A 27,905-nucleotide genomic window follows, 5' to 3' on the forward strand; every position below is an offset into this window, starting at 1 on the left:
TTGCCTGGAAAAATTTTTTCCATACCTTACTTTCATTCTGTGTGAGTGTTTTGTTCTGAGGTGAGTTTCTTGTAGCTAGCATATGTGTGGGTCATGTTTTCTTATCATTTCAGCTACTTTATGTTTTTTTATTGGAGCATGTAAGCCATTTATATTTAAGATTATTATTGATAGGTACTTATTTTTTGCCATTCTTACTCGTTATGCCTGTGTTCTTCTCTTTGTCTCTATTTCTTCTTCTTACACTAGTCTCTTTAGCATTTCTTGCACTACTGGTTTGGTGGTAGTAAATTCTTTTAGCCTTTTTTAAAATCTCTGAAGCTCTTTATTTCTCCTTCATTTTGAATGATAGCCTTGCTAGTTAGAGTAGTCTTGGGTTCAGTCCTTTGGTTTTCATTACTTTGTATACTTCAGGCCACTCCCTTCTGGCCTTAAGTGTTTCTATTGAGAATCAGCTGACAGCCTAATGGAAGCTCCATTGTAGGTAACTTCCTGTCTCTCTCTTGGAGCCTTTAAAATTCTTTGTCATTAATGTTTGCTGTTTTAATTATTATGTGCCTCGGTGTAGGTGTTTTGGGATTCATTTTGGCTGGGACTCTCTGTGTTTCCTGAACTTACGTGACTTTTTTCTTTCACCAGGTTAGGATAATTTTCTGCCATTATTTCTCAACAGGTACTCTATTCGTTGCATGGATTTTTCTCCTTCTGCAAATATTGTTGTTTCATGTTGTCCCAAAGCTCCCTTAAACTCTCCTGCTTTTTAAATTTTTTTTTTCCATTTGCTGCTCTGAATGGGTGTTTTTTTCTATCTTGTCTTCTAATTCAGGGGTCGCCAACCTTTCGGACCTCACAGACTACCAGTGATCCACGGACCACTGGTTGACGACGGCTGTTCTAATTCACTGAATCGTTCCTCAGCTTCTTCTAATCTACTGTTGAATACTTCCAGGGTGTTCTTTATTTGAACTATGTTGTTTCTCATTTCCAATTGATTCTTAGTTATTGTTTCAACCTCTCTTTTCATCTTGCTTGAATTACTTGGATTCTTCTGTTGTAGTTGTGTTTTGAATGTCATTGTCTGTTCGTGGATGGAATCTCTCAGACTGGCTGACTGTGGCTCACCGCTGACCATGTCATGCGAGCTATTGTGGAGGTGCTGACAGAACAGGACAAAATAAAACACAATAAAATGCAAAACGAAAGTGTTATGCCCAGATTTCAGGATCCCCAAAAGACCACCAGGGTGCCAGCCGTGTCTGATGCAAAAGCAAAGAGTCTTTTATTCAAACCCAGGTCTGGCTCCCCTACCCTCCTTACTGACACAGCAGCAGGTGGCAGAGAGAGACCTAGCCCGGTGTGAAGAGGAGTTTTATAGGGGGGTGGAGTAAGGGGAGGAGAGGGGACCCTGGGCCCTGCCGATTGGCCAGGCGCAAGTTGGTGTCTCGTTACACAGGATGTGGTCATATCAATGGCGTGCACTTCCCTTGATTGTCATTGGTTAGTTTAGAGAAATCCTGGGTGTGGCTAGCAGAGGCTTGGGCTTCCGGGAAGAAGCCTTGCCAAGCACATGGCTAATGGCTGCTGCCCAAAAATGGAGGACCCAGGGTAAGATGGAGGGCGTAGTCCTCGCCCTTTCAGAAAGAAACAAAACTAAAACATACACAAGACCCCTCCAGCAACAACAAAAGCAACCACCAGAGAAGAGAGAAGGAAGAGAACAAGAATGATAGAAGAAAAGTAAGAAAGAAAAAATATAGAAGAGAAAAATAACAAAACAACCAGCCAAACAACAAAAACACACACACACAAACAAAAAACAAAATAAAAAATACCAAAGAAAAGTGTGTGTGGGGGGAACATGCAGGTGCAGAACTGAAACAAAGAAAACAATAATAGAGAATTAGGGGAGAAGGAGAAGGAAAACGGTTTAAAATAAAGGAGGAAGAAAAGAAAAGAAATTAAAAAGGAAAATAGAGGAGTAAGCAGATAGACCCAAAATAAGACAAAGAAAAAAGATGAGATAAGAGAGGAAAAGGAAGAGCGAAAGAAACAAAAAGAAAAGGGAAGAGGAAAAATAGATATATGAATGAAACAAGAGACTAGAATAATAACAAATCAACGCAGATAGATAAAGAAGATAAAGAAATGAAAGAGAAACAATAATCAATTTTTAAAAAAGGAAAAGAAGGGGGGAAAAAAAGGTGAAGTGCTGTTCTTTTCAGCTGAGTTTAGTGGCCCATGGGAGCTCCCTTTGGATCCTACTTTTCTGATGACTGTGCCTGGCTGTTCTGTTTGCCAGTTCTGGGCTTTCTGTGAGATATTAGGTGCTAACCACTATCAGAAACTGTCCTCTGTTGGCTTCCAGCAACCTGCGCTAAGTGCCAAGTGACCCACCCTTTGTATCTGTCTCCACAGGACTTGGCTGCAAGCGGGAGGGGCCCACCTGCCCTCCAAAGCAGGGCTGTTAGTGTGGAGCCCAGGGCTGAGTCAGCAAATGTCCCTTGGTTCTGTGAGCTCCGCCTCTGCCCGCCTTTCCTGCTAGCTGCTGTCAATCTTAATCACTCAAAAATCTGTTTCCGAAGAGGCTTTAGGCAGGTGGGGTGCTGTTCAGACTCCAGGGAATGTGGCTGGTGTTTTTCCCTGTCCCAGAGCTACTCCTCTGAAAATAGCCCAAAATAGTCCTCTGCCCTCAGCGGGGCAGAGATCCTTGTATGCAGTCCAGTGGGATTGGCGGGAACCCGGAATTGCTGTCAGCTCTCCTCTGTGGGGAGAGTACCAGACTAGTAGTGCCGTAGTGCCCAGGAGAGTGGGGCGGATGGCCCCTCCCTCAGGCCAATCTCCGAGACTGAGACTGTTCAACCTGTCGGCCTGGCCTCTGCTTTTGTTTCCTCTAAAAAGGTCAAAATGCAGGTGTGGCAGGAAGGGCTCCTGCAGGTGGGGTGGGCAGTATCACCTAGGGCAGATTTTTTTTTTTTCTTGACCTGCCCTGTGGCTATTGGGAGCAGCTAGCTTCTTTCAGGAAAGGTGGCTGTTTTGGTTTGGGTGCATACAAAGAACCAAATGCAGGATTCCTGGCTACTGCTTTTCTTTTCTTTAAATATATATATATATATATATATATATATTTATTGATTTCAGAGAGGAAGGGAGAGGGAGAGAGAGAAACATCACTGATGAAAGAGAATCATTGATTGGCTGCCTCCTGCATGCTCCCTGGTGGGGATCAAGTCCAAAACCCAGACGTGTGCCCTTGACCAGAATCAAACCCGGGACTCTTCAGTCCATAGGCTGATGCTCTACCCACTGAGCCTAACCAGCTAGGGCCTGCCTACTGCTTTTCCATGTTTCCCTGCACTGCTTCCCGCTCCAGGAACTTCAAGTCTGCGCCTCCCTCTATGCACCAAAGCCTTGGCTGAGTAGCTGCAAATGCAAACTCCTGTACTCTGGGTTCAGAGAAAACAAAACAAAAAAAAACACCAAAAATGAAACTGTGGCTTTCTCTCCAAGCCGCTTCAGTCTATGGCAGTGGTTCTCCACCTTGGCTGCACATTGGGATCACCTGGGAATCTTTTTAAAATTCTGTTTCTTTGTTACTAATGTTATGCCCCTACCCCATAACAAAGAAACAGAATTTCCAGAGGATGAGGCCCAGAAATCAGGATTTTAAAAAGATTCCCAGGTGATTCTAATGTGCAGCCAAGGCTGAGAACCACGGGTCTATGGGCTCCAGGCTCTGCTGTGGTCAGCTGCCCTGCCGTCTTTCATGGCTGAATTTTACCTGGGCGAGGGTCTCGGCTCTGGTTCTGTGGGCTGTGGAGCCTAGCCTGGGTTCTGGGCCTCTCTCTTCTGAGGGAACAGACCCTCCTTTAGCCCAGCGCTCCTTCTCTCGTGCCTGCCACCCCGGGGAGCTGGGTCGGCTCCTCTCATGACCTTGCCCTTCCTATTGGTCTCCAGGTGTTTTCTGTCCTTCCTTGATGTAAGTCTCCTCCTCAGCTGGACCTCAGATGGTAACTCCAGGTGAGTGTTCTCCAACTTAGTTGTATTTCCAGGGCCTGGGAGGAGGTGCACGGCAGTTCTGCCTGTTGTGCTGCCCTTTCCCCTACCAAGTCCTTACCATAGGCTAATTGATGTAAACAAGAGTAATTTTTCAAAGACATATCTGTATATCAATAGCCCATGGTAAAATTGGTTTTGTTATGTATGTCATTTTCCTTAAAGTCCCAGTTTCCAAGAACCTATTGATGACATTAAGGGAGGACTTACTTTACAAGTATCTAATTTTATAAATTTAACATTGGGACAATGTTAGCTACTTTGTAAATATAGATATATATTTTTATTTTATCCAGTAATGTTCTTTATAGTATTCATTTTTTTCTGCTCCAGGATCTAACCCAGAATTGTCTTTGCCATGTCTTTGTCATGTTTCCTTTAGTTTCTTACTCTTAGACAATTCCTAAATATGTGTCTTTGATGACCTTGACATGCAAATACAAGCTTTTTGTTTTGTACATTGACTCTCTATTTGGATGTGTATGATGTCTCCTTGAGATGAGATTCAGATTATGTATTTTTTGGCAGGAATACCACATAAATGAGGTGTGTGCTCTGTGCATTACATCAGGAGGCATCTGATGTCTGTTCCATTGTTGTCTAGGTGAATTTTGATTACTTGATTAAGATAATATCTGCCAGATTTCTTCTTTGTAAATTAAGTACTTTGTAGGAAGATACTTTGAGCTGATGTATATATCTCATTGTTCATCAGAGTTTCACCTGCTAGTTTTAGCATCCATTTTTTTATTCTTGCCTGAATTAGTTATTGCTTTGATAGTTGCAAAATGGTGATTTTCTAATATCAATCCTTCAATGTTTCTTACTACCATGAGAAACATTTCCCTCATCTGTTAATTGTTATTTATCATTGATATGGGTTCATGGATTCTTATTTTACTCAATAGGTTATCTTTTGCCACCAATATTTATTTTGGTACTTAAATTATCCCAAATGTGGCCATTCAGAATACCTCAGGTATCTTCCTGTGCCTCCCACTCCTTTTAAATATTTTATTTATTTATTTTTTTAATCTTTATTGTTGAAAGTATTACATATGTCTTTTTCCTCCATTGACCTCTCCTATCCCGTTGCCCCCACCAGGCCTTCACCACACTGTTGTCTGTGTCTATGGATTATGCATATATCCATATGAGTTCATTGGTTATTCTCTTCACACACACCACCTTTTCCTGCCTTCCCTCTGAGGTTTGATAGTCTGTGATATTTCTATGTCTTTGGGTCTATTTTGTTAATCAGTTTATGTTGTTCATTAGATTCCATATATGAGTGAGGTCATGTGATACTTATCTTTCTCTGAATAGCTTATTTCATTTAGCATAATGCACTAGGTCCATCCATGCTGTTGCAAATGGTAAGAGTTCTTTCTTTTTTACAGCAGCATAGTATTCCATTGTGTAGATGTACCACAGCTTTTTAATTCACTCATCTGTTGATGGGCACTTAGGCTGTTTCCAAATCTTAGCTATGGTAAATTGCACTGCTATGAACATAGGGTGCATATATTCTGTCTGACGAGTGTTTCTGATTTTTTGGGACATATTCCTAGAAGTAGGATCACTGGGTCAAATGGGAGTTCCATTTTTAAATTTTTGAGGAAACTCCAAACTGTTTTCCACAGAGGCTGCACCAGTCTGCATTCTACCAGCAGTGTACCAGGGTTCCCTTTTCTCCACATCTTTGCCAACACTTGTCATTTGTTGATTTGTTGATTATAGCCATTCTCACAGGTATGAGGTGATACCTCATTGACATTTTGATTTGCATCTCTCAGATGAGTAGTGACTTTGAGGATTTTTTCACATGCCTTTTTGGCCTTAAGTATCCCCATTTTGGAGAAGTGTCTATTTTGGTCCTTTCCCCATTTTTTAATTGAATATCTTTTATTAAATTGTATGAGTTCCCTATAAATTTTGGAGATTAAAACCTTATCGATGTATCGTTGGCAATATGTCTTCCCATGCACTGGTCTCTTGTTATTTTGTTGATGGTTCCTTTTGCTGTGTAGAAGCTTTTTATTTTGATGTAGTCCCATTTATTTACTTTTTCCTTAGTTTCCATTGTCCTAGGAGATGTATCTGCAAACATATTGTTCTGAGAGATGTTTGAGATGTTGCTGCCAATGGTTTCTCCTTTGATTTTTATGGTTTGACATCTTTACATTTAAGTCTTTTACCCATTTTGGGTTTATTTTTGTATATAGTGTAAGTTGGTAGACTAGTTTCATTTTTTTTGCAAGTGTCTGTCCAATTTACCCAGCACCATTTATTAAAGAGATTGTCTTGACTCCATTGTATGCTTTTGCCTCCTTTGTCAAATATTAATTGAGCATAATGGCTTGGGTCAATTTCTGGGTTCCCTGTTATGTTCCATTGGTCTACTAGTATATGCCTGTTCTTATGCCAGTTCCAGGCTGTTTTGAGTTACAGTAGCTTTGTAGTATAACTTGATATCTGGCATTGTGATTCCCTCCAACATTGTTCTTCTTTCTCTAGACTGCTACGTCTATTCAGAGTCTTTTTTTATTCCATATAACTTTTTGGAATATTTGTTCTATGTCTGTGAAGTATGTTGTTGGTATTTGAATCGGGATTGCATTGAATCTATAGATTGCTTTGGGTAATGGGGACATTTTAATGATGTTGATTCTACCAATCCATGAACATGGCATATTTTTCCATTTATGTATATCTTCCTCTCTCTCAGCAGTTTTTGGGGTACAGCTTAAGTTTATTCCTAAGCATCTTAATATTTTTGTTGCAATGGTAAATGGGATTGTTTAGTTTTCCTTTTTGAGAGTTCATTATTAGTGTATAAAAATGCCATAGATTTCTGGTGTTAATTTTATATCCTGCTAAATAGCTGACTTCATTTATTAAGTATAGTAGTTTTTTTATGGAGTCTTTAGGGTTTTTATGTATAATATCTTGTCATCTGCAAATAATGGCAGTTTTACTTCCTCCTTTCCAATTTGGATGCCTTTATTTTCCTCTTCTTGTCTGATCCTACGGCTAGCACTTCTAGTACTGTGTCGAACAGGAGTGATGAAAGTGGGCACCCCTGTCTTGTTCCTGTTCTTCTGGAAAATGGTTTTAGTTTTTGCCCATTGAGTATGATGTTGGCTGTAGGTTTGTCATATAAGACTTTTATTATGTTGAGATATGATCCCTCCATTCCCACTTTTTATAGAGTTTTTATCAAAAGATGGTGCTGGATTTTGTCGAATGCTTTTTCTGCATCAATTGGTATGATGTGGTATTTATTTTTCAGATTGTTTATTTTAGCATCTATGTTCATCAGGGATATTGGCCTGTAATTCTGTTTCTTTGTAGTGTCTTTATCTCGTGTTGGGATTCGGGTAATCCTGGCCTCGTAGAAAGAGCTAGGAAGTGTTCCTTCTTCCTGATTTTTTTGGAATAGTTTGAGGAGATAGTTGTTCTTTCTTCTTTGATGTTTGGTAAAACTCCCTTGGGAAGCCATCCGGACCAAGGCTTTTATTTGCTGGAGTTTTTAAAATTTTTTATTACTGCTTCAACTTCATCAGTAGTTATTAGTGTATTCAGGTTTTCTGATTCTTCCTGATTGAGTTTTGGAAGATTGTGTTTTTCTAGGAGTATGTCCAATTAGGTCAAGGTTGTCCAATTTATTGGAATAGAGTTGTTCATAGTATTTATTTACAATCCTTTGTATCTCTACAGTGTCAGTTGTTACTTTACCTCTTTTGTTTCTGATTTTGTTTATTTGCATCCTCTCTCTTTGTTTCTCTGTGAGTCTGGCAAGAGGTTTATCAATCTTGTTTATTGTTTCAAAGAACCAGCTCTTGGTTTTATTGATCTTTTGTATTGCTTTTTGGTCTCTATGTCATTTATTTCCACTCTGATATTATCTCCTTCCTTCTACTTACTCTGGGCTTTTCTTGTTGATCTCTTTCTAATTTTTTAAGTTGTAGGTTTAGATAACTTATTACAAGTTTTTCTTGCTTTTTGAGGTAAGTCTGTAGTGCTGTGAAGTTCCTGCTCAGGATTGCTTTCACCGTTTCCCATAGATTTTGGATTGTTTTCTGTTTATTGTCATTTGTTTCCAGGATGTTTCTTATTTATTTCTTCTTTGATCTCTTTGGTAAACCATTTATTGTGTAATAGCATGCTATTTAGCCTCCATGTGTTTGATTGTTTTTATTGTAGTTGATTTCTAACTTAATGCCATTGTGATCTGAGAAGATGCTTGATATAATTTCAATATTCTTGAATTTGTAGAGACTTAGCCTATGTCCTAACATGTGGTCTTTCTTTGAAAATGTCCCATATGCACTTGAGAAGAATGTATATTCCGTAGCTTTGGGGTGAAATGTTCTGAACATGTCAGTTCCATCTGATCTAGTGAATCATTTAAGATTGCTGTTTCCTTGTTGATTTTTTGTCTGGAAGATTTATCCAATGATGTCAGTGGGGTATTAAAGTCACCTACTATGATTGTACTGTTAGTGTTCTCTCCCTTGATATCTTCCAGAAGTATTTTTATGTATTTGGATGCTCCTGTATGGGGTGCATATACGTTTAACAGAGTTATATCCTCTTGTTTTGTCGATCCCTTAAGTGGCCTTCCTTATCTCTTGTTATGGCCTTTACTTTGAAGTCTGTTTTGTTAGATATAAGTATTGCTGCCCCAGCTTTTTTTTTTTTTTTTAAAGTTTTATTTGCCTGAAGAATTTTTTCCCATCTCTTCACTTTCAGTCATTGTGAGTTCTTTGTTCTGAGGTTGGTCTCTTGTTGACAGCATATATACGGGTCAGGTTTTCTTAGGATTTCATCCAATACACATAGGGTTATTGTTGATAGGTACTTGTTTATTGCCATTGTTTTTATGCCTGTGTTCCTTCCTCCCTTTCTGTTTCTTCTTTTTATAACAATCCTTTAACATTTCTTGCATTGCTGGCTTGGTGGTAATAAACTCCCTCAGTCTTTTTTTTTTGTTGTTGTCCACGAAGCTCTTTATTTCACAAAGTTTGTGTAAGAGTAGGCCTTCGCAGCCCTGGCTGCCTCGGCCCTCACAGCCTCGGCTTCATCTGGAAGGTTGTCCAGAAGGGCGTCCGGACGGTCGTTCCGCTGTTTGGCTGTTCGATCGGTTTGCATATTATGCTTTTATTATTATAGATCTTCTGGAGGACTTAAGGGAGAGATCAACAGCAATACATTCATAGTAGGGGACTCTTACAACTCACTGACTTCACTGGATAGATCTTCCAGATAAAAAATTAACAGGGAAACAGTGACTATAAATGACACACTGGATCAGATGGATTTAACTGACATTTATGGAACATTTCATCCCAAAGCTGCAGAATATACATTCTTTTCAAGTGCACATAGGTGATTCTCAAAGATAGACCATATGTTACAAAATAAGTCTCCACAAGTTCAAGAGATTGAAATCATATCAAGCATCTTCTCAGATCACAGTGGACTGAAATTAGAAATCAACTACAGTAAAAACACAAAAATATTCAAACATAAGAAGGCTAAATAGTATGTTATTAAACAATGAATGTGTTACCAATGAGATCAAGAAAGAAATAAAAAACTTCCTGGAAACAAATGAATATGAATGCACAACAACCCCAAATCTCTGGGACACAGCAAAAGCAGTCCTGAGAGTGAAGTTCATAACATTACAGGCCTATTTCAAAAAAACAAGAAAAATTAATAAAAATTAATAATAAACTTTAATTCTACAAGTTAAAGAATTAGAAAGAGAATAATAAGGAAAGCCCAGAATAAGTAGAAGGAAGAAAATGATAAAGATTAGAGCAGAAATAAGTGATATAGAGATTAATAGAAAAGATCACTCAATCCAAAAGCTGGTTCTTTGAAAAGATAAACAAGGTTGATGTACCTTTAGCCAGTCTCATCAAGATACAAAGAGAGGGGACCCAAGTACACAAAATCAGAAATGAAAGTGGTGAAGTAACAACTGACATCAAAGAAATACTAAGGATTGTAAGAAAGTACTATGAGCAACTATATGCCAACAAACTGGACAATGTGGATGAATTGAACAAATTCCTAGAAAAATACAATCTTCCCAAACTCAATCAGGAAGATCAGAACACCTGAATAGGCCAGTAACAACTGAGGAAATTGAAGCAGTAATAATAATAAAAAAAAAATTCCCAGCAAACAACACCCTGGTCCTGACAACTTCACAGGGGAGTTTCACCAAACATTTAAAGAAGAACTAACATCTATATATTCCTCAAACTATTCCCCAAAAATCCAAGAGAAAGGAACACTATCAAGCTCTTTTTACAAGTTCCTAATTCCAAAACCAGATGAAGACACTACAAAGAAAGAGAATTATAGGCCAATATCCCTGATGAACATGGATGCTAAAACCCTCAACAAAATATCAGCAAATTGAATCCAGCAATATATAAAAATGATAATACAGGATGACCAAGTGAGATTTATTCCAGGGATGCAAGACTGGTATGATATTGGCAAATCAATAAATGTGATACATAACATAAACAAATTGAAAGACAAAATAACATCAATTGATGCAGAAAAAGCGTTCAACAAAATCCAACACCCATTTTTAATAAAAACTCTCAGCAAAGTGGGAATAAAAGGATCATGCCTCAACATAATAAAGGTCATTTATGACAAACCTACAGCCAATAGCATACTCAATGGGCAAAAACAAAAACCGTTTTTCCAAAGAATAGGAACAAGACAGGGATGTCCGCTTTCACCATTCTTATTCAGCTTAGTAGTCGAAGTCCTAGACAGAGTGATCAGACAAGAAGAAAGATGATAGACATCGAAATTGGAAAGGAGGAAGTAAAACGCACTGTTTGACAATGACATGGTATTGTACATAGAAAATCCTAATGACTCCATTACAAACACTACTATCTATCTATCTGTATAAAAAGCCAGAGACCGTAACGCCATCACGACCATAATGACCTAATGACTGGTCACTGTGACACCCACTGCAGCCAGCCTGATCCGGGCTGGATAGCCCCCAACACCCCGACCAGGGCGGGGCCAGCCAGCCAACCGCCTTGGCTGGCAGAAATTTGGGGTTGAGGACCTTGTAGTTGCTCCGTCTCCGCCTTGGGCAGCTGCGTTGGCAAAGCTCTCCTTTGGCGGAAGTGGACTGGGATCAGAGCGCTGGAGTTGGGGATGGGGTGGGAAGGCTTTCCTGGTGGCCACAGCAGACCCCATGGACTGCGCACAGCACCTGGGCGTCTGGCCCTGGTCGGAACAGCGGCAGGAATAGGGGCTGTGAGGCACAGGGGACAGCAGCACACAGGAGCCAGGAGGTGCGAGGCCCGACCTGGGCTCTTACCTTACCCGCTGGGCACAGCAGCACCAGCAGGTGGGCCATGATATGCAGTGAGGTGCTGGGCCGCAGAGGGGAGGGGAAGCGAGCCAGGAGGACAAGGCCCCACGCAGCGTGGGCAGGGCCGGAGCTGGAAACCCTGGGGGAGGGGGGGCGCTGCAGCCCTGTGCCTTTTTGGCCTTGACCTTGGAATTCAGAGGTCAGCCCCACTTCAAGAGAGAGGACGTGATGGAAAGTGGCAAGGCCACAGGAAGGATGGGAAATGTTGTGTCCATCTTTGGGAAACACAGCTGCCACGGTCTTCAGTAACTGTGAACAGATGATCTGTGATCTCAGTTTTACAGGAGAGGAAGCTGAGACTCAAAGGAGGGAGCTTCTGCAGCACCTCACCCGCTTCTCAGGCCTGACCCTGTGCAGCATTGTCTTCGTTGGAAGTAGGGGATCCAAAAGGTTTTAGAGCTTTGCTATTTTAGGCAGGAAAGACTTTAGCACAGGGAGCTGGTGCTTGGGAAATCACCGGGAGCTGGGGGAGTGGGTGCTAGGCTGGGCCCCCAGCAAAGACTCCCTGCCCAGCGGGAGGGGCTGCCCCTCAGCCACACTGACTTCTAGGACACTCTGCACAGCTGTGACCCGGGGATCAGGAAACTGCTGCCCCTGCAAGTGCCTTCCAGCTCCCACAAGACAGGCCACTGGGCACTGCCTCTGCCACAGCTGTCTGTGCACAGCCTGGATTCTGCTGCAGAAAACCTCCACATCTCTGCAAACATGATCACCAGCAGCAAACAGCCTGAACTGAAGGAAGATGCCTCTGCCCCACTTCTGCCTTCAAAATATTGTGCAAGCGCATCCAATCGGCAGAAACGAATTCTTATCCAGGAACCTCGCTGCAAAGGAGTTTGGCCAATTTCAGACTTTCATCTAGGAGTGAGATCTTGCCAATGTACCTCATGTGCCTGGTATTGATAAAAATGGGGCCCAGTTGGTGGGGTTCAGTGGGTGAGCATTGATCTATGAACCAGGAGGTCACGATATGATTCCTGGTCAAATTTCGGGCTTGATCCTCAGTAGGGGCATGCAGGAGGCAGCTGATCAATGATTCTCATCATTGATGTTTCTATCCTTCTCCCTTCCTCTGAAATCAATAAATATTTTTTTAAATGGGGTCATGCTGTATACATGTGTTATAACGAGTTTTTCACTTCATAGATCACTAATGTCTTTCCTGTTAAAACCATACTTAGAGAACATTATTTATTTACTAGAGGCCCGGTGCATGAAAATTCATGCACTGGAGGGGGGCGTCCCTCAGCCTGGCCTGCCCCCACTCATAGTCTGGGAGCCCGCAGGGGTGGGAGGCAACGCCCCCAACTCACTTCTGCTGCTACCACTGCCAGCAGCACAAACCTCAGTCAGCCCTGGTTACCTGAGTCTCGGGCCGGCCCTGGGTGGCTGGGCAGCCACCATCCAAGGCTTGCCTGCACCTCGGGCCGGCCCTGGGCAGCTGGACAGCTGCCATCTGAGGTTTGCCTGCCTCGGCTGGCCCTGCTTGCTGAGCCTCAGTCAGTGGGGGTGTGGGAGGACCTGAGGCCCACGGCAGGGCTGAGGGGACACCAGTGCCAGATGCGCAGAGCAGCCAGGCCGCCCCTGCGGTGGGCGCCGTCATCTTGTGAGGGCGTGATAGTCTGTTCCAGTGATGGCGAACCTTTTGAGCTCGGCGTGTCAGCATTTTGAAAAACCCTAACTTAACTCTGGTGCTGTGTCACATATAGAAATTTTTTGATATTTGCAACCCTAGTAAAACAAAGACTTACATTTTTGATATTTATGTTATATATTTAAATGCCATTTAACAAAGAAAAATCAACCAAAAAAATGAGTTCGCGTGTCACCTCTGACACGCATGTCATAGGTTTGCCATCACTGGTCTATTTGCATATTACCTCTTTATTATATAGGATAGGATGGTTCCGTTTAATTGATCTCAGAAGAAGGGAGAGAGAGAGAGAGAAACATTTTTCCATTGTTTCCTGCACTCACTGGACTGGGTATTGAATCTACAACCTGGGCATGTGCCCTCACAGGCAATTGATCCACCACTTTCTGGTGTATGGGATGATGCTATGCTGGTACCCTGACCCCAAATTCCAGCCTTCAGAACTGTTAGAAAAATACATTTCTGTTGTTTAAGCCACACAAATTTATGATGTGTTGTTATGACTGTCTCAGCTGACTAATCTATACTAATAAAAGGGTAATATGCTGATTAGACCGGGTCAACTGCACATCTTCCGGTCATCCTTCCGGACAAAGCCATGGTGGCGGGGGCCGAGGCAGAGGCAGTTAGGGGCGATCAGGCTGGCAGGGGAGAGCAGTTAGGGACGATCAGGCAGACAGGTAGAGTGGTTAGGGGCAATCAGGCAGGCAGGCAGGTGAGTGGTTAGGAGTCAGCGGTTCTGGATTGCGAGAGGGATATAAAGTTAACACCCAGAAATAGATGGCATTTTTATACACCAGTAATGAATGCTCAGAAACAGAAACTAAACAAACAATCCTACTTGCCATAGCAACAACAAAATTAAGATACCTAATAATAAACTTTACCAAGGAGGTAAAAGAGTTGTACTCGGAAAACTACATGATGATAAAAAGAGATAGAGGAAGATATAAACAAGTGGAAGAATATACTGTGTTCATGGATTGGTAGAATTAACATTTAAATGTCCATATTACTCGAAGCAATTTATAGATTCAATGCAGTCCCTATTAAATTACCAACAGTATATTTCACAAATCTAGAACAAATACTCCAAAAATTTATATGGGTACCAAAAAGCTTCAGCAATATTGAGAAAGAAGAACAAAGTTGGGGGGATCACAATACCAGATACGACATTATACTACAAAGTCATTGTAATCAAAACAGCCTGATACTGTCATAAGAACAGACATATATATCAATGGAACAGATCAGAGACCCCAGAAATCACCCCAAGCCATTATGCTCAATCAATATTTGATAAAGGAGGCAAGGGTATACAATGGACTTAAGACAGTGACTTAAGTAAATGGTGTTGGGAAATTTGGACAGGTACATGCACAAAAATGAAATTAGACTACCAACTTACACCATACACAAAAATAAACTCAAAATTGATAAAAGACTTAAATGTAAGACGTGAAACCATAAAAATCCCAGAAGAAACCATAGGCAGCAAAATCTCAGACATCTTTCATAGCTATGTGTTTGTGGATACATCTCCTAGGGCAAAGGAAACTAAGGAGAAAATGAACAAATGGGACTATAAAATAAAAACTTTTTGCACAGCAAAAGAAACCATCAACAAAATGAAAAGGGAATCCACTGTATGGGAGAACATATTTGGCAATGATACATCTGATAAAGTATTAATTTCTGAAATATATAAGGAACTCTTACAACTTAACAAAATGAAGATGAATAATCCAATTTAAAAAAATGGGCAAAGGACCTATGTGGACACTTCTCCAAAGAGAACATACAGATGGCCAAGAGACATATGAAAAAAGGCTCAAAGTCACCTATCTATAATAATAAAAGCATAATATGCTAATTAGACTGGACAGCCAAACAACCTTCCGGATGTCCTTCTGGATGAAGCTGCCACGGCAGGGGCCGAGGCAGATGCCGCTGGGGGTGATCAGTCTGGCAGGTGAGTGGTGAGGGGATATTATGCAGGCAGGCAGAGTGGTTAGAGGAGATCAGGCAGGCAGGTGAGCAGTTAGGAGCCAGTGGTCCCGGATTGCGAGAGGGTGCAGGCTGGGCTGAGGGACACCTCCCTCCCCGACACGAATTTTGTGCGCCGGGCTTCTAGTGCAAAATAAAATGATAATGCGGTATCACCTCACATCTGTCAGAATGGCTACCATCAACAAATCAACAAATGACAAGTGCTGGAGAGGATGTGGAGAAAAGGGAACCCTAGTAAACTGCTGGTGGGAATGCAGACTGGTGCAGCCATTATGAAAAACAGTATGGCGTTTCATAAAAAAATTAAATATGGAACTGCCATTTGAGCCAGTGATCCCACTTCTAGGAATATATCCTAAGAAACCCGCAACACCAATTAGAAAGAATGTATGCACCCCTATCTTCATAGCAGTACAATTTGTAATAGCTAAGGTCTGGAAACAGCCCAAGTGCCCATCAGTAAATGAGTGGGTAGAAAAGCTGTGGTACATTTATACCATGGTATATGTAGCAATAAAAAAGAAGGACCTCTTACCCTTTGAGACAGCATGGAGAGAACTGGAGAGTATTATCCTATGTGAAATAAGCCAGTCAGAGAAAGACAAGTACAGTGGGGCCTTGACTTACGAGTTTAATTCGTTCCATGACGGAGCTCGTAACTCACATTACTCGTATGTCAAATCTTAAAGTGAACGAGTGAGACACGTGATGCTGGGCTGATGTTGTGGCGTTCACTGTGACGTTCGCTGCGCCATCTAGCGGTGGGGTATCTGAAGCTGGCTCATAACCTGAATTTTAGCTCACAACTCAAAGCAAAAAATCGGCCGAGAGACGACTCGTATCTCGAAAAACTCGTTAGTCGGGACACTTGTAAGTGAAGGCAGTGCCCACTGTATCACATCATCTCACTTATTTGTGGAATCTAGGGAACAAAATAAACTGTTGAACAGAATAGATCAGAAGCATGACATAAGATCAAAAGAGACACAGAAGCATGGAATAAGACTGTTGAATCTCAGAGAGAAGGCAGGAGTGGGTGGGTGGGAAATGATCAATGATAGAACTTGTCTGCATATATGGACACAGGCAATAGGGTGGTGGAGGCCTGGAGTAGGGTGTGGGGGCAGGCTATAAGGGTCAGTGAGAGAAAACAGGGGACATAAGTAATGCTTTCAATAAATATTTTTTAAAAAAAGACTATAACTATTATGATAGTGTATTGAAGATTAGTGTATTTCAACAATAAAGATTTCTTTAAAAAAGACTATTATCTACACTAATAAAAGAGAAAAATGGTAATTGGCGTACGGCGATACCTTTTTCATTGGCTAATCAGGGCTATATGCAAATTAACTGCCAACTAAGATTGGCAGTTAACTGTCAACTAAGATTGGCAGTTAACTGCCAACAAGATGGCAGCTAATTTGCATATGTAGGCACAATGCAGGGAGGCGAAAGGGAAAGCAGGAAGAAGCCCCCTGCCACTGACAGTGATCTGAAACCCAGGGGGGGAGCTAAGAGCTGGGGGGCAGGGCAAAGGCGGCCCTGGGGCTGCCTTTGCCCTGCCCCCCAGCCATGATCGGAGAATCAGGCGCCTTTGCCGCCCTGGCCAGTGATAGCAGGAAGTAGGGGTGGAGCCAGCGGTGGGAGCTGGGCACGGTCGAAGCTGGCAGTCCCAGGAGCTAGGGGTCCCTTGCCTGGGCCTAAAGCGAAGCCCACGATCGCGGCGCCCCCTGCTGCCACTGCAGGTCCCCGCTGCCCGGGCCGGACGCCTCGGCCAGAGGCGTTAGGCCTGGGCAGGGGCGGAGCCTGCAACCGCGGGGAGCTGGGGGTCCCCTGCCCAGGCCTGACACCTCTGCCGGAGGCCTCAGGCCTGGTCAAGGGGCCGATCTGGTGATTGGTGATCAGAGGGTGATGAGGGTCAACTCCTCTGGCCGAGGCATCAGGCCTGGGTGGGGGGCGGAGCCGGGGATTGGGGGGATCTGATGGTCCCCTTGCCCAGGCCTGAAGCCTGGGTCAGAGGCGTCAGGCTTGGGCGGGGGTGGAGCAAGCGATCAGAGGGAGATGGGGGTCCCCTGCCCAGGCATGATTCCTGGGCCAGAGGCCTCAGGCTTGGGTGGGGGCCAGAGCCAGTGATTGGGGGGAGATGGGGGTCCCCTGTCCAAGCCTGACACCTCTGGCGGAGGCATCAGGCCTGGGCAAGGGGCCGATCAGGCGATCGGAGGGTGACGGGGGTCAACGCCTGAGGGCTCCCAGTATGTGAGAGGGGGCAGGCTGGACTGAGGGACACTCTCCCCCCCCCCCCACACACACACCCAGTGCACGAATTTCGTGCACCGGGCCCCTAGTGATAATATATTGAACTAGACAAGAGCAAAGCCAGCCAGCTAGAGATAAAAAATAAAAATAAAATAAAATGAATGGGTTTCAACTAGGATCATCTTACATTTACCTGATTAAGTTTTTAGGGATCAGGAATGTGGCCAAAGTCTGGCCTAGGGAAATCTTTGCAGAATAGGAAGTACAGAGGAAACATTTAACCTTGGAAATTAATAATTATGCTATATAAGTGGTTATATTCATTATGTCATCTACATATATAAAAGCCTAAGCAACTGGCCAACCATTTGACCTTCCGACTGGTAGCTATGATGTGCACTGACCACCAGGGGGCAGATGCTCAACTCAGGAGCTGCTGAGCTGTGCTGACTTGGCAGCTGCAGTTCTCAGGTGATGCACCTGGAACCAGAGAGGAGGGAGCCCAATTCCAGGGTGCATCACCCGAGAACCGCCCTCTTGCAATCCGGCACCCCTCGGGGGATGTTGGAGAGCCGGTTTTGGCCCGATCCCTGCAGGCCAGGCTGAGGGACCCTGGCAGTGCACGAATCCGTGCACTGGGCTTCTAGTTAGATGTATTATCATTAGTTTCAGTGCCTCATCCCTGTCTTTTTCCCTCTTTACAGTTGTTTGTGCCTTTTGAGAAAGGATGTTAGTATTATCCTTGAAGTGTTAATTTTAAAAACTTCTTTTTCTCCTTAATTTTTAATTTCTAAAGTACTCATATTCTGACAGATACTAAGAGCATACTTAATGGTGCTTTGTTATATAACTCATCAGGGATCCTTTTTATTTTCAGTTCTGTTATTTGTTATTTTTTTTTAGAAATACACTAATAACTTTTGGGTTTGCTTCTAGAAAAACTGATTGCTTATCAACGAGAATTTCTTGCTTTGAAAGAACGTCTTCGGATAGCTGAACACAGAATCTCACAGCGCTCTTCTGAATTAAGTGCCATTGTACAGCAGTTCAGGCGTGTAGGAGCAGAGACAAATGGAAGTAAGGACACACTGAATACATTTTCAGGTACAAGTTATATTTTTAGTTTTATAAGAAGATTATTTTCAGAGGGTTATGTGAAATATTTTATTTGAAAGTTGTAGAGTAGCTTATCAGCCAACATTTATTACCCTTTTCAGAGAGAGAGAAATCATCACAGAGAATTTCCTATTATGGTAAATTATAGTTTTTACTAATTTAAGAGAGTAATAATGGGTTAAATTTCAGTTGTACAAGTTTCATTGATAATAGTGTTTTTATGTTTTTAAAATCATATTCAAAATGAGATAAAAATTTAACTTTGCATTCATACATTTTTATGTTGTGATTTGTATGGGCCTCAGATGGACTCTGGAGAATCTTGAGCTCTTTGAAGCAATTCATGCTCTTAGATCTGACTTACAAGAAAAAAATGTTAAGTTTTATAATGGGTACTTTTAGAGATATTTGACTTTTTTCTCTTGAGAACTTCTGGTTAGAATATGATGAGCGCCAGTCATCTCTCTGTTTCTGTACCATTCTTATTCTAATAATCAAATTGATATATGTGTATCCGTTGCTTTAAATTTACATATTATTTCAAGATTATTGTACTTTTCATTTAGCATAATCTGTTCTAATCCTTTACCATTAATTCCCCTTGTCTTAAGATTCACTACCTTACCTTATTTATAAATTTCATACTTAGTTGTTTTCCCTTCTGATTATGAAATTGTATTATGGCACAGTAACATTTAAAATTATGGAATAGTAACCCAGCCAGAGTGGCTCAGTTGGTTGAATGTCATCCTGTGTACTGAGTGGTTGCAGGTTCGATACCTGGTCAAGGCACATACCTGGGTTGCAAAGTTCGATCCCTGTTCGGGGCACATACAGAAGGCAACCAATTGATGTTTCTGTCTCACATCAGTCTCTCTCTCCCTCCCTTCCTTCTTCTCTCTAAGCATGTCTGTGGGTAAGGATTAAAAAAATAATACTATTAAAAATAAGTGAAAGTATGGAATGGTACAGATAATAAAAATAAATCATCCATAAGCTTTCTGCCAAATGATTTCAGTTAACATATTTTTGTTTCTGTCTAGTCTTTTTTTACGAATATTTTTCTTCAAAATTGTTATTATGTGTTATAGCCTGATTTTTACTCTTGAAATTATGTATTAGAATTTACTATGTCATTGAATATTCTCCAAAAAATACCATTTCTAATGGCTGTATAACTTGTCAGCTAATCATTTACTGTAATATATTAAACGTTTTTTAATAATTAGGCAAGTAGACTTTTCTGAGTGGTTTTTCTGCCCCAGTTTATAGCTCTGTGATAAACATCTTTGCATATAAATCAATCACACTTCTGGTAGCTCTTAAGTTATTTTCATTAGGTTATGCCTTTCTTAAAAACAAGATCTATGTTTTGATGACTTGATTTTTTTTTAAATATAGATTTTATTGATTTTTTACAGAGAGGAAGGGAGAGGGATAGAGAGCTAGAAACAATGATGAGAGAGAAACATCGATCAGCTGCCTCTTGCACACCTCCTGCTGGGGATGTGCCCGCAACCCAGGTACATGCCCTTGACCAGAATCGAACCTGGGACCTTTCAGTATGCAGGCCAACGCTCCATCCAGTGAGCCAAACCAGCTAGGGCTGACCATTGATTTTTAACAACACAGCACAGTGGCTGCAACAAAATAGATAATCACTATATATTCACAGAATGCATAAAACTTAAATTCCTAAAAGGGAAGTTATTGAATAACGGCAGAGGTGTTTCAGGGTTTTTGATGTTTTTCTGAATAGCTGAAACATTTATCACATTTTCACCAGAATTTAGTATCATTATTTAATTGTATTGCAAAAGCATCTTTTTCACTTCAAATGGAGATCCCATTCACCAAAGTATGAAATTAGGAAATAAAATTCTTTAGTTCTAGTTTTCATAAATTTTACTGCTATATTTGTAAAAACTGCAACATCTATAGGTAAGGTGTCTTGTGCAATAATTATACTTCTGTGTTTCAGATAATACCTTAAAGCTATTAAAGGAGTTAACAGGCAAAAAATCTCTCCACGTGCCAAGTATTTATTATCATTTGCCTCATTTATTGCAAAATGAAGGAAGCCTTCAACCTGCTGTGCAGATTGGTAATGGAAGAACAGGAGGTATGTATATTTCGTTTCTTATTGTGGTTGTACTGCTCGTCTTAATTTATGTATTGGAGTATTACATTGTCTATTAGAAGTTTGGCAGGTCAAAGGGTAAAAATTATTTTTCTGTGCATAGTAACTTAGGACTCATTCTAAAGTTCATGTTGAGTGGAGTTGGACATTTTTCTCCATAGACCAGATTAGTAGAGCTGAAAAGGATTGTGAGAAATCTAGTTCAAGCTCCATCTCTAGGCAGAAAAATGTTTAAATCTTTGTCTTTTTGTGGTTGTTAATCCTCACCCAAGGACGTTTTTCCCCATTGATTTTTAGAGAGAATAGAAGGCAGGGGTAGAGACAGAGAGAGAAACATTGATGTCAGACACATGGATTGGTTGCCTCTTGCATGCACCCCGACCAGGGTTGGGGATGGAGCCTGCAACCTAGGTACGTGTGCTCTTGACTGGAATCAAACCCAAGACTCTAACCATTGAACCAAACCGGCTATGGTAAAGTCTTTGTCATTTTTTATTTTGAATATTAAAATTAATCCATATCCTGACCTTCCCACAACATTTGCAGAGGCAGGCTGCTGTCTTCCAGAGGAGCTGAGAGCTCTTAAAAGAGTGTGTTCAGCTTATGATTTTATTAAATATTTATAATTTAAGAAATATTTTTTAGAAGGTGCTAGATAAACAAAGACAAACGAGATGTGTAGCATACTCAAAAGCAGGGGTCCTCAAACTACGGCCAGTGTGCCACATGCGGCCCTCCGAAAACATTTATCCGGCCCGCCGGGTGTTTTTGCCGCCGCTGCCTGTCCTGCTTAGCAGCCGACTCGTCCCGTGCCCGCAGTGTGCATGTGTGGAAAGTCTGAGGGACAGTGAACTGGCCCCCTGTTTAAAAAGTTTGAGGACCTCTGCTCAAAAGTATTTTCTTAGAACATTGATCATTATTTCTGAAGTTGATATTGTATTCTCTCCCTTTAGTAATCACTGTTTAGGTAGATGCCGTAAGCCATTGAGTGAATTTGTTGGTTTAGACTTCATTAATCATTATTAATAAAAATACTGAAGGAAAGTACAAGTGTTTTAAAAGTCATTTAAAACTGTAGAATCACAAATATATTGTTTTATAGTAGTCTGTTTTTATTTTATGAATGTGACATTCTGTTCCTTTTGAAGATACTTACTCCATCCCATTTGCTTATAACTTTATCCATCTTAAATAAAATGAAATCTTGGTCAATCAGCTTTCCTGTAGTTAACATTCTTTGTTTTTGTTTTTGTTTTTTTTTTGTTAATCCTCACCCGAGGATATTTTTCCATTGATTTTTTAGGGAGAGTGGAAGAGAGAGGGAAAGACAGAAACATCGATGTGAGAGAAACACATCAATTGGTTGCCTCCGACCAGGCCCAAGGAGCCTGCAACCAAGGCACGTGCACTTGACCGGGATCAAACCTGGGACCCTTTGGTCCACAGGCCGACGCTCTATCCACTGAGCTAAACCGGCTAGCGCTAGTTAACATTCTTATCAAGCTGACACCATTTTTGGGAAATAGAAAAAAAGACAACTCAAAGAAAAATAAGAAAGTCCTCACATTTACTTAAAAAAAAAAATCTTCCCTCTGGCTTAGGCAATAGTTCTTAACACTTTTAGAGTCACAGAACCCTTTGGATAGCCTAGGAAAGCTGTCAAGACTCTTACTTTAAAAATGCACATAGAAAAAGTAAATTTGTATGTAACTTCTGGGATTTTGTGGAAACCAAAAACCTAGTTAGGGACTTTATATTAAGAACTTATGTTTTTTAGATCGAAGAAATACTGCGTCTTGCTAAAAATCCCATTCTTCAGGGGTCAGACTGATTAAGGAACAATACTCAGACCAGCTAAGCTAAGCCTTTCAAAGGCTGAAGGGGGAGAATAGTGCTCCAGGCAGCTGCTCCTCCTCTAGAATTCTCACATCCAGAAGGAAAAACTGCCAGCCCACCCCGCACAGTCAGTCCTCCCACAGCATTTGCAGAGGCGGCTGCAGTACACAGACCAAGCAAGTACAGGGGGGTGAAGGCCATCTGTACAACTAGGGTTTCCAAGTAGTTAGGAAAATTGACGTCATGAGTGACTTAATACTCAAGGAAATGAATTTGTAATTATAATATAGTTTAAAAATTATATACTTAATTTTTATTTATTGATTAATTTTAGAGAGAGGAATAGGGAGAGAGATAGAGATAGAGATATCAATTTGTTGTTCCACTTATTTATGCATTCATTGTATGTGCCCTGACTGGGAATCAAACCCACAACCTTGGTATATTGGGATGACACTCTAAACAACTGAGCTACTCGGCTGGGGCCAAAAATAATATATTTTTAGAGGGAAGAAAGAGCTCAACTCATAACTGATGATTATAAAACTCATAACTGATGATAATAAATGCCAGAATGGCATTATTGGTTGGTAGAGGACAGCAGGCCATTCTTCACGTAATTGCTGAAATAAAAAATCCATGAGCACCTGCTGTGTGCCAGGCACTTAGCCAGGCACTTTGGTACACAAAATTAGATGAGGTTCCTAATCTTGTGGAACTTCAATTCAAAGGAGAATGCATTAGTTAAATAATCAATTATATAAACAGTTGCATAGTTACAGCTTTAATTGGTGACATAAAGGATGCTTTGAGAATGTACATAAAGGGCATTTGATTTAATTAAGGACTATGGGGAAGTTTTTAAAAATACATTTGAACTGAGATCAGTAGAATATGTAGTTCCCTGCTAAAGATGGGTGTATTTGCTTTGTATTTCTACTATAACAAATTACCACAAACCCAGTGACTTAATACAATACAAGTTTATGACCTTACAGTTTTGGGTGTCAGAGGTCCAGAAAATAAGTGTCCTTCTGGAAGCTTTAGGGAGGAGCCCATTTCCTTGCCTTTTCCAGCTTCTAGAGATCACCTGCATCCCTTAGTTCATGCCCTTCCTTCATCTTCAAAGCATAGCATCTCCAACACCGTCTCTGACTCTGACTCCCTTGCTTCCACTGTCACTTTACCTCTCATTCTGACTCCTGCCTTCCTCTCATAAGGACCCCTATGAGTACATTAGGCTCTCGTGGGTAGTCCAGGACAGTCTTCCCATCTGAAGACCCTTAATCATCTCTGGAAAGCCCCTTCTGCCCCATGAGGTAATATGTTCACAGATTCCAGGAGTTAGGGCATGAGCATCTTGGGGAATGGGGCAGTATTCCACCACTTGTGAGAAAAGGATACAGTATTCGGAAAATGAGAAAAGCACTACAAAAGCCTTGAAGGAAGGGAGCATGGAATGCTCTAGAAAATGGAGACGGCACTGTAGATAGAGTGATGGGAATTTGGAACAAGATGAGGCGAGAGGGGTATTGAGCCCCTACCACACAGGACCTTGCAGACCATTTGTAGGGTTTTGGATTTTTATCCTAAAAGCAGAAAGAAGCCACTGAAGGGTTTGAAGCAGGACTTAGGATGACTTTATAAGACTTAAATTTTGCAAAGCTCACATTTGATGCCATGAGAAAAATGATAGAAAATGTGGGAAGAAGAGTAGATGTGGAAGGACTCAGTAAGAGATGTTGTAGTGATCCACTTGAGAGAGGATGAGCTTGGACCAGGTAGTAGTGGCAGTAGTAGCGATGGCAAGAAGGTGATTTGCTAGTTGTTGGGAATGTATGGGGATATAGACATGGGAGGACATAGTTTTGGACGGTTTTGTGGGCTAAGGTAGGAGGGAGTAGTCAGGGATAGGACCTAGATTTCTGGATTATATAACTGGATGGCTGGTACTATTCACGTGATAAAGGACAGTAGGAAGTGTTTTGTAATATTAGTTTCCAAGACAAGACCATAAATTAAATTTGGGTTTAATTTTATGAGTCATCATTTGCAAATAACTGGTTTTTGAAGATACAAGGATGGATGAGATCACCCAAGACCTAGAACTGAGGACCTAGAAGAGTTAGTTTTCAGGAAAAAGAAAGATGAAGCCAACAAAGACAGGGAAAGTGCAACTAGACAATAGAGATAAAACTATTGTCATGGAATATAGGGAAAGAAATGGGGAATAAATGACGAAAATCAAACCAGAGGAGGCACGATAGGCTAAAAATATTTAATTAGCAATGAATATTGAAATAGTTATAACTGAAGGTAGACTAGTAATTGAAGATTCAGAACGCCAAATTAACATTTTTCCTAATTTTTTTATGATAAAGGAAATAAATACTAGAATTTGTAAACTTCCCAGAAAAGTTGAAGAAAATGGAAATAATATCAGTTGCTATCTCTGTCAAATTCTAAACACCATGAGGCAACAGCCTTACCTATCTTATGACTGTATTTTAGATAGTCTAGTATGTTGAGTGTTTCATTCCACATCCCGAGTGGAGTAGGGTTCAGTATCTGAAAGAGGAGCCGCACACAAATGAGAGAAAAATGACACGAGATAACTTTAAAATATTGGGGGACCAGGTGGGCAAGTCCAACTCAAGGAGAGGGACTTCCACCCATGCTCAGGCTGCTCCAATCTTTTATTGATCTGGAGTAACCCTTAGGGTAAGGAGGTTTCAATGACACACAGATCAGCAGACATTTTCCAGGAATACACAGAGTATCTGATTAGCTCATCAGTAGATGATTTCCAGGAATGGGCAGAGTATCTGATCCTATCTAATAAAAGAGAAACATGGTACTTAGCGTATGACCGCTACCCTTCCCATTGGCTAATCAGGGCGATATGCAAATTAACTGCCAGCCAAGATGGCACCGGCAGCCAGGCAGCTTAAAGTGAACATGAGGCTTGCTTGCTTCAGTGACGGAGGACTCCAATGTTCCCCGCCTGCCACTGCAGGCCTCTGAGCTGCAACTCTAAGCAACTATGTTATAAATATAGAAGCTAAACAAAACCCCAGAAACCTGCTTTAGTCGCCAGGCTTCAGCAAGCAGGATCGCAACATTGTTTCAAATACAGAAGGTAAACAAAGGCCAGAAACCTGCTTTCAGCAGCAGAGGCCTAAGAGCTGGAGCCTCAGAGCTAAAGCTGGCCCAGAATAAAAAAAAAAAGAAAAAAAGGAGTGGTTGGGAGCTTTAGTCACCCGCCAGCCTGAAAACAGCCCTCAGCCCCTCACCCAGACTGACCAGGCACCCCAGTAGGGACCCACACCCTGAAGGGTGTGTGACCAGCTGCAAACAGCCATCATCCCGTCATCCAGGCTGGCCAGGCACCCCAGTGGGGACCCCCACCCTAATCCAGGACACCCTTCAGGGCAAACCAGCCACCCCCCACACGTGGACCAGGCCTCTATTCTATATAGTAAAAGGGTAATATGCCTTCCAGCACCGGGATCAGCGTGACAGGGGGCAGCGCCCAAACCCCCAGATCGCTCTGCGGCTCTGTGTGTGAGAGGGTGCGGGGCCACAACCTCCCTATCCACCCTGCTCTGTGTGTGAAAGGGTGCGGCGCCCCAACCCCCCTCCAACCCCCCCCCCCCCACGGGCCCTGCTCTGTGTGTGACGGGGTAGAGCCATAACCTCCCCATCAGCCCTGCCCTGAGTGTGACGGTGGCGGTGCCGCAACCCCCTGACCCGCCCTGCTCTGTGTGTGACGGGGGCGGTGCCTCAACTCCCCAATCGGCCCTACTCTGTGAGTGACAGGGGGGAGCTCTCCAACCCCCTGATTGGCCCTGCTCTGTGCATGACAGGGGGGAGCTCCCCCAACCCCCTGATGGGCCCTGTTCTGTGCGTGAGAGGGGGGAGCTCTCCAACCCCCTGATTGACCCTGCCCTGTGCGTGACAAGGTACGGAGCCCCCAACCCCCTGATGGGCCCTGCTCTGTGAGTGACAGGGGGCAGCAACCCCCTGATCGGCCCTGCTCTGTGCGTGACAGGGGGTGGCGCCGCAACCTCCCCATCGACCCTGCCTTGAGTGTAACGGGGCGGTGCCCCAACCCCCCAATTGGCCCTACCCTGAGCGTGACTGAGGGTGGCATCGCAACCTCCCGATCCGCCCTGCTCTGTGCATGACAGAGAGCGGCGCCCCAACTCCCCAATCGGCCCTGCTCTGAGCCTGACCAGGGTCTACACCTAGGGATTGGGCCTGCCCTCTGCCACCCGGGAGCAGGCCTAAGCCAGCAGGTCGTTATCTCCCAAGGGGTCCCAGACTGTGAGAGGGCACAGGCCGGGCTGAGGGACCCCCCCCCCCCCAGTGCACAAATTTTTGTGCACGGGGCCTCTAGTCAACAATAATCAACAAGGATCTACACAAGTATCTAAGGAATGAAGGGAACTAAGGTGGGGATGATGCTTCAGCTACCGTTACCTAAATTAACTGGGCGGTTCCTAGATTACCTGGGTGGTGCGCAGTCCTGACCTTTGCTAGGACTTCAAAGGTTCCTAGCTTTTGGGGGTCTCTGTCTAAACTCAGCCAGTGAAGACAATGAATGGACTCCAGCACTAGTACATCATCGATGTATTATAGGTACACAGTTAATACTTGACTAGGAAATACTGGATGATTAATTACTGGGACAAAGAACTTAGAACAGCCCTTTGTCTCCATTCCTGTTTGGTTCCTTGGTCCACCTTGCCCCTCCACAAAAGGATGATATGTCTGTATTGTTCACAGTCGCTGCCATATTTATTCTGAACTCATACTTCTCCCTTAGAATACATATATTTCTAGATGGCAAGCCATAGAAGAACATTTTATCAAACAGGAGCAGGGTAGGCTGGGTTACACAGTAGTAATTAACTACCCCAAAATCTCAGTGGTTTAAGTAATGCAGAGCTGTTTATTTATTTACTGCTCAGAGTACATGTCCATCAGGCCCGGGGGCCTTGTGCATCATCGGTCACGCAGAGACCCAGGGGACAGAGCAGTCTGCATCTTGCACCTTACTAGTTGCTCTGCTGAGGAAGAAAGACAGCTCTGAAGGACTCACACTGTAGTTCCAGGGATGACTCATTGTTTGTTACTAATCACAGCCCCTCCCACTGTTCTCCCCAACCCTAAGGGGACCAGGAAGTGCAATCCTACCTGTGACCAGAAGGCTGGAAAAACTGTCTTTTTTGTGGTAATTTTGTGAAATACCACAAGCGTGGGTACTCTAATTCTGAAAGCTTAGCTGAAATTAGTACTTTCATTTTTAGTGTTTTTGGAGTCCTTGAGTGCCTTGTTTTAAACTAAAGAATTTAAATTTCAGCTCCAAAACAGTGTATTTGGAGCTTCTGTAAACATGCCAT

At 42.4% G+C, this 27,905-nt stretch overlaps 1 protein-coding gene across 2 annotated transcripts in view; it reads left to right on the top strand.

Annotated features, from left to right (window-relative positions):
• MGAT4A (alpha-1,3-mannosyl-glycoprotein 4-beta-N-acetylglucosaminyltransferase A) overlaps positions 1 to 27,905 on the top strand; it is a 98,103-nt gene that overhangs the window by 29,964 nt on the left and 40,234 nt on the right. The window contains exons 3-5 of one of the 2 annotated variants that reach the window (XM_081100665.1): positions 3,955 to 4,017; positions 18,345 to 18,512; positions 20,506 to 20,646. In XM_081100665.1, the coding sequence (XP_080956791.1) occupies positions 4,005 to 4,017; positions 18,345 to 18,512; positions 20,506 to 20,646 (322 nt within the window). In that variant the 5' untranslated portion in view covers positions 3,955 to 4,004. The remainder of the gene's footprint in view (positions 1 to 3,954; positions 4,018 to 18,344; positions 18,513 to 20,505; positions 20,647 to 27,905) is intronic. The other variant, XM_081100664.1, reaches the window with a different exon arrangement.

This window comes from Myotis nattereri (genome assembly GCF_964212035.1).
Source record: "Myotis nattereri genome assembly, chromosome: 10".
Classification (NCBI taxonomy): domain Eukaryota; kingdom Metazoa; phylum Chordata; class Mammalia; order Chiroptera; family Vespertilionidae; genus Myotis; species Myotis nattereri.